The 7,826-nt window shown below is 37.7% G+C and overlaps 1 protein-coding gene across 1 annotated transcript in view; it reads right to left on the reverse strand.

The window, feature by feature from the left end:
* Positions 1 to 5,830, reverse strand: part of LOC106465069 (peptidyl-prolyl cis-trans isomerase-like 1) — a 33,793-nt gene extending 27,963 nt beyond the window's left edge. The window contains exon 1 of the mRNA XM_013925266.2: positions 5,746 to 5,830. Coding sequence (XP_013780720.1) covers positions 5,746 to 5,801 — 56 coding nt within the window. The 5' untranslated portion in view covers positions 5,802 to 5,830. The remainder of the gene's footprint in view (positions 1 to 5,745) is intronic.
* Positions 5,831 to 7,826: the final 1,996 nt, after the last annotated feature.

Below are 7,826 nucleotides of genomic sequence, written 5' to 3' on the forward strand. Positions count from 1 at the left end.
ATGTAAACTTCCAAAACACACTTACCTCTTCTCACACTTTAGCTAGAATCCCACACTGACCAGGTGGAGGGGCCGGAGAGGACAAGATCCAAAAGTTATAATTTTCCTATACTTAAAATGTATTTCCGATAGATACATCCTTCCACTCATAAGATTAGCTATTCTCATCCAGTGCTGCCCTCTATAGACAAATTGTTTCTTTACTCATGCCATAAGCCTTCTGCTCCCCTCTACTGGAATCGACTGATTCCAACATGTCTCTCATGTAAATCATCATGCTCCACTTCACCAATAGGAGCGTGATATACGTGATGCATGTGACTTCCTCTATACAACTCTATCGAACTATCACTTCAAGGTTTGGCAGAAGACGTAATCACCAGAAAGCATCCAAAGGATACCCCCTGGAAATGAAAGAGTCAGATCTGAAGATATGATGAGGGGAACCTCACCACTTCTGAACCAGGTATACTCTTCGCCCATCCATGAAATGTGTAGTAGATAAGGGTGGGAAAAGGGAGGAGAATGTCCAAGTGGGAAAGAACTGTGGCAGGATAGTGATCCTAACCATGTAAATATATATTAACTTAATCCCACAAAGTATATAAAAGTGGTTAAAACATGGATGTGCCCCTCCTAGGTGTAGAGTGGATAGAGTGCAACGGACCTACTCGGTAGGTCAACTTCATCCAAAACCCATGCCGCTGAGAACCAACATCCATGTGGGTGTAGGATGAGGATTATACTGTCTTCACCTCAAGTTCAAGAGACCGGAAGGAATCTAGAACCACTCTGACTCAGAATGACACATGTTAGCTTTGATCTATCAATCCAGAGACCAGACATCCGGTATCGAAAGGATATCTATATAATATAAATCAACTCCCCCAACAGCAAGACTGACCAGAACCATCCAAAAAGCAATAACATCCTTGGAATAAAATAGAATGAAGGATAGCAAAAAGGACAGAACCAGAACAATGTGACCTACAATACAGAAGGAGTATGATCAAGGGAGGAATATTGACAGCCATAAATATGTGCGAGGACTTGTGTTGATTGGTTCTACTCTTAACTCCAAAACCCAGTTACAGGGTACCAACATCCAAGTAGGGGTAGGATGATGGCTGCCAATCGAAGAGGTAAACTGCAATTTGATGTCTCACTCCTTTGCGAGTGAATATTGCTTATTGGAGGATATCAAATCATCTAGACCTGTAGAACACCACCACCCTACACTGCACTGAATGGTGCCTCCATGGTTGACCACTCCAGCGGCTTGAAACTGGAAAGTGGTAAGGATTCCCATACTTCACTAGAAGAAAGGGGGGTGAGAACGAGGTGAAGAGTCTGGAGGAACGTCACCACCTGAGACAGTGCAATGGGTGACCGCAAAACCCTATTTTGAAAAGCAGACCTCACTGATTTATTCAATACAAGGCATGGCAGGGATAGACAGCTACAGAGCGGGATCCATATAATGAGTAATTGAAGCAAGGGCCCCCTGAAAGGAAAAATATATATATGAATATAGTCAAAGTTGCACTGGAGCCTGAAGAATGGCCATAGGTGGAAGATAAAAACCTGATGAAGAAGAAACCACAATATGGTGTAAATACTGGGAGACAAATGTATTAGGTGTAGTCCACATGCCTGACTGTAGGATTATCTCCAATAGCCGATGAAGACGAGATGGAAGGGAAAAGGTAAGGTGTCAAATCTGATAAGAAGACACCTGGAACAAATTCCGGGAAGAAGAAGACAAAGACAAATATGCCAATCAAATAAAAAATCAACTCAATTGGTGAGGGAAGAAGGGGTAAGATCCCAAACAGAGGAAGGCTGCCAAGGGATAAAGAGTTGGGAACAGGTACCACAAAAGGAAACCATGTGAGCAAAATAACAACAATGAGTACGGAACAGACTATCGGACTGGAATGAGGGTAGAGATGAGAAATAGGCAAAAAGGAGGAGTTACCCTCCCTAGCCACTAAGGTCTTTGGGAGGAAGAAACAATCTGGATAAAATAGAAAATAGGTAGAGTGGTAAAGCATATGTGAAACATCAATGGCAAACAAATCTGACCTTAGATGTTCACAGGCTAAGAGGAGAAGGACATACATTTTAAGGGAAAGGTGAAACATGAAACACAAGTGGTTCAAATGGAGGTAAAGTGAGGGAATGGAGGACCACATTAATATCCCAGTCTGGAAAAGTAAGCATTTGGGGGGACAACAAATCCGGAAGGAACGCATTAGCATGGTAAAGACAGGGGAAGCAAAAACTCGACATTATCGGGAAAACAAAAGGTATGGAATAAGGCAGCCCGAATAAACAGAGAGCGAGGAGACTGAAGACCCCCCTCCCCCATAGTAAAGTCATGTGAGAAGCTCCACCACTCAGGCCAGGAATCTCCAAGTGGCAGACCAACTATGGAACACTTTCAATTTATGCTGATACACCTCCATTGAAGAAAGACGTATGGAACAAGCTAAATGGAAAGCTACTTGATGAAAGAAACCTGATCTCCTTGCCAGGGACCAGATAAAACCCAGACAGAAGATGAAGGATGTGAATGGCTGGATGTAGAACTGGTGACCAATGTTGATGAAGAAGAGAGGGAGACAAAGGAAGAGGTATTGGAGTGAAAAGTTGCAGTTGTTATAATCGTGGAAAACCATAGTTGAGCTGGCCAATAAGGAGCAATCAGAAGGACTCGACATGAAGTAGTATGGATGAGAGAGATCATTCAAAGAAATAATTGGATAGGAGGATAAACATAAAGGAATTTGTGGGACCAATCCTGGTTGAAAGCATCAACAGCCAGAGCCCAAGGATAAGGTACTGGGGACCAAAAGAGGGGTAACTTGTGATTGAGGCTTGGGGCAAATGCATCTACATAAGGAAAACAACATCGATTGTAAAGCCACTGGAAAATAAGGAGATTTAAAGACCACTCTGTCGAATATATTTGGTCGGGGCATGAAAGATGATCCGTTACGAGACTGAAAACACCCAGAATGTGACATACAACTCAACTGAGTGCCCCCTTGGTGATTGATATGTGCTACCACCATAGAATTGTCAAAATGAATCATCAACAGACAAGGTCAGTGAACAGATGTATCTCTGGCCATGAAGGTGGCAGAGGGACACCACAGTTGGGTTGTTTCTGTTCAACCACCAGCTGAGATCCAGCAAACTAGAATCTGACAGTTTCACTTGACAATCCAGCGCATCTGTGCAAATGTTTCACTGGTCTCGTAAAAACCATTAAGGGGTCCTCATGTGGGCATGACCTAAAGGAATGAGTGATTCCAAGGATGCCCACATCCACAAAAGAAATAGAACTGTGCATGCTGGTGAAGAACAACCTGTTCCATGGCCTGAAGGAGTAGAGAAGAAGGTTGGCCCCAGGTGAGCCTGGAATTGAAAACATTCCTAACTGTATGAGCTACTGTGTGGGAGTAAGAATGGACTACTTTTTGACAAGACACCCAACTCTTGCAGCTTCTGATATCACAGAGTTTGAATGTCTACTTCTGCCAAATGACAAGGGACAAGAAGAAGCCAGTCATCCATTTAAAGGCAAATCTCCTTGTGTGCACTGCAATGTCTAGCAAAGGTGGAAGGATCAGGTAATCTGATGAACTAGTTTTTCCCAATAAAGATGACGAAGATTTATAAGCCACAGGATAAATACTTAAAACATAACAAACATGGCATATTAGTTTTTAGAAAAAAGGTGCAAGAGGCAGGATGTCTGTCTAAGGTTCAGAAGTAGCTGTCAGAGCAAAGGAAGGTGCTGGGAAAATAGAGTCTAAATTTTCACCAGTCTGCCCTTGATCTCCCATAAACTCTGCCTCAGAGCCAACGGGATAAAAACCATTAAACTGTTATTAATTGTTGACTTGATGATCCAAAGAGTGTGGACTTAATGTTCTTTAACTTTCAAAAAGCTTCTGACAAGATGCCATACAAAAGATTAGCTAAGATAATAACATTGGGAAGGACAAGAGAGAGAAGTTAATTTAGTTGTAGAAAAAAAACCTAAAAACTTCTTACATAGGAAAAATTTAAATAAAACTTAATTTGATAAAGAAGCTAGGAAAGTTCTCCTGGTTAGCGCATGTCTGTAACTTGATCAAATGTTTATCCTAACTTGTACCAAAAACATTCTGTTGTGATTTATTGCTTTCATGCAGAGAGGGGTTCCAAAGTACAATTATAAAACCATAAAATTATTAAAATACATATGCAAAAAGGCTAGAGGCTGAAGGTATTAGGATAAATAATTGTAACTATTACAATTTGCAGTGATTCTAAAAATGAAAAAGTGTTTGATTTTATTTCATAATTTTCAACTTTTCATTTCATTGTGCATTAATGATTTCACTATATTTAATACTAATACAGACAGAAGTGAGGAATTAAGTTTCATTTTCTTGAGAAGCAGACATCTGTTGACAGATAATCATTGCATATATTATCATATCATCATACATTATACACACATATTTTATTAATAAAAACTTACAAGTTTCCTACTTACATTTTGTGCAGTCATCTTGTCTGAGCTTAAAATACTGAGTATAATGTAATTCAACAGTCTCATACTTTGTACAAGACTTTTGTTATTGATTGGCTTGCGACAAAGTGTTATGTCAAGAATTGTACACTTGGCATTAATGTGTTTATTGTTGACTGGCTTATGACACATTGTTATGTTAATAACTGTAAACATGTAACATTAATACATGTTGAGCTGTAGTTTATAAATACTTAACTGCCAAATTAAAAGAGAAGTTAAGGGTTAGTAGTTTTTCACCAATTTTGCTTCTGCAGGCATTATCATGTAGTTTTTAATCTACTGGTACCTGACTAGAGTTGCCACTCAGCACTTGTCCAGTGCTTATGAACTGTTCTTGTGTAACTCATCTTCAATTGTTAATAAACAGTTCCTGGGATTGCTCTAGCTTGCCAAAGTTTGTAAAGCCACACTTAGTACATTTAGCTCTAGTATGTATAGTTTCATGGTTACATGGTGGTTAGAAGTTAAGGGTTAGTAGTTTTTCACCAATTTTGCTTCTGCAGGCATTATCATGTAGTTTTTAATCTACTGGTGCCTGACTGGAGTTGCCACTCAGTGCTTTTGGTTATCATAATTTGGACCAAATGTAAAACAACCAACTCAATAATGTGATTAAAGAAAAGGATATTGGAACAGTATTGATTAACTCACTTAAGCTCTAGTCTTTCTGCTTGAATTTTAATGAAAAATATCATTTGAACTTATAGAATTCAAACCTCTAACAATCCTAAAGAATCTCAATCATTCCCCCAAGCCTTCTATTTCTATATTCTATAATCTAATCATTCATGAATCTAGATGAAATGTTATATTTTCCAAGACAGTTCGCAAATTTAAAAGACATATGTCATGGCCACTCCTTTATAATTCTAAACTATAAAATGTAAATCGATGTTAATAATATAATTTATAAACTAACAACACAAACAAACGGCTGAAATCAGTGAAGCTGCATGCCGATATGGAACTATTCAATTAGGCTTAATCACGTGTTAACAGTGTTATTATTACTATTAGAAATGTTAAAACTATATTGACAGAGAATTTATAGTATTGTCGAAAAATAGTTAATTAGTTTTCAATTACTAAAATCAACTACACTGTTTAAAATTATATTAATATCACTTAACGTTAAAAACTAAAGGTAGCCTTACGTGGTTTCCAACACAACAAACGGAGGTTGCCATGACTTATCAGGTATACCCGCCATTTTAAAATTAGCGGTAACTTATAATATTGTTTCACAGGCAACAGTAAATATTGAATATTCTCAAAACAACTTGAAATACTGACAAGTGTCATGCCATCATATTAATTTTTTTTATTTTTTTCGTAAAATAAAAACTTCCATCAATCATCGTAACAAGAATGAAGGCTGCATAGGATAACTTTTGCAACGAATTTACAAGATATTGCTTTAATATGTGTTCTATCGTTGGACAAGTTCTTTTGGTAAAAAATAATGCCAAGTCTATTCCACATGACAATAACGAATTAATTTTTTCATCAATAAGTGAAGTCCTCAAGTGCGATAGCTATGTCTCTCCGGGCTTACAATGCTAAAATCCGGGCTTCGATTCCCTGCGGTGCAATTGATTGCCCAATGTGTAGCTTTCATAAAATTTTAAAGGGACAAAAAGGAGCATATTAGCCCGTCAAGGATGTCCCTTCCAGCTCCCAACTATAACCATCCCTTACTACTCATGTATTCATGTATTCCAATCTTTTCTTGAACTCAGTTAAAATTTCTAACACCGCCACCCTTGAAGGCAGCTCATTCCAAAAGCCAACCACCCTGTTTCAAAAGAAATACTGTGTAAACTGCAGGCGACTCTTACGCTGCCAAAATGTGAATTTATGACTCCTTGTCCTATTGTTTTTACTGCTAAAAACAAAAAGTTTGATGGATCTATATTATCAATACTCTTTATAATCTTAAACACCTCAATCAATTTTCCTCTTCAGAGAAAACAAGTTTAGAGATTTTAACCTCTCCTCATAGGACATTCCCAACATCCCATGTATCATCCTAATGGCTCTTCTCTGAAACTTCTACAACAATTCAATGTTCTTCTTGAGGAAGAAAGCCCAAAACTGTACACAGTAGACTAAATGAGACCTTACAAGTGATCTATACACTGAAACAATAACATCCCTTGTCTTGTATTCAATATTTCTACAGATGCTACCCAAAATCCTATTAGCCATATTGCTAGCTACAATACACTGTTTAGATTACTTAAGTGATTTTTCTATCAAAAATCCAAGATCTTTTGCTTCAACCACAGTATTTAATGCATTCCCCTTTAAACTGTTACAATAAATTGAATTGTGAAAACCTACATGCATCACCTTACATTTTGGATAGTTAAACGTCATCTGCCATGTATTGGCCCAATGCATCAAATAATCTAAATCTCCCTGTATGTCTGCAGCATCTTTGATACATTTAACCACCCCAAAAATCTTAATGTCATCTGCAAACTTCAAAATTTTGTTAGTCATACCAGAGTCAATATCATTAATATAAACAACAGAGAACCCACCACTTGTAACAGTGATCCAGTCAGATCTAACTCCATTTATTGCTACTCTCTGCTTTCTACTCTCCAGCCACTTTTCTATCCAATTTAATAACATTTCAACCACACCCACAGATTTGATTTTTGTAACAAGTCTTTTGTGAGGCCCCTTATCAAACACTTTCTGAAAATCAAGGTAAAGCAAATACACAGTATTTCTTCATCAACTCTTACAGTAGCATCCTCAAAGAATCCCTAAAGATTTGTTGGCTTTTTGACATTATATCAAACTGCTTTAAGTGACTCTGCAATGCATCTTTAATCACGCTCTCCAAAACCTTTCCAATTACTGATGTAAGACTAACTGGCCTATAATTGCATGGACAATGTTTATCACCTACTTTAAATATTGGACTAACATTAGCCAACATCTAATCTTCTAATACTTTTCCACTACTCAATGACCTATAGAAAACATTAGCTAGCGGTTCACAAATATAATCTTTAAGTTCCTTTAAAACTCTAGGATAAAAGTTGTCTGGTTCAGCGGATTTACCACTTTTTAGGTTCTCAACTTTTCTGTTTTCTCTTACAATTTCAAAACTTAAAATGTTATCTTTTACATCAGTATTTTCCCCATACATTAAGTGCTTTGTTTGAGACATAATACTGTTACGACAGCGAAAGTCACGTGACGCTATAATGAGTATCTA

This window comes from Limulus polyphemus, unplaced genomic scaffold (genome assembly GCF_000517525.1).
Source record: "Limulus polyphemus unplaced genomic scaffold, Limulus_polyphemus-2.1.2 Scaffold1826, whole genome shotgun sequence".
Taxonomy (NCBI): domain Eukaryota; kingdom Metazoa; phylum Arthropoda; class Merostomata; order Xiphosura; family Limulidae; genus Limulus; species Limulus polyphemus.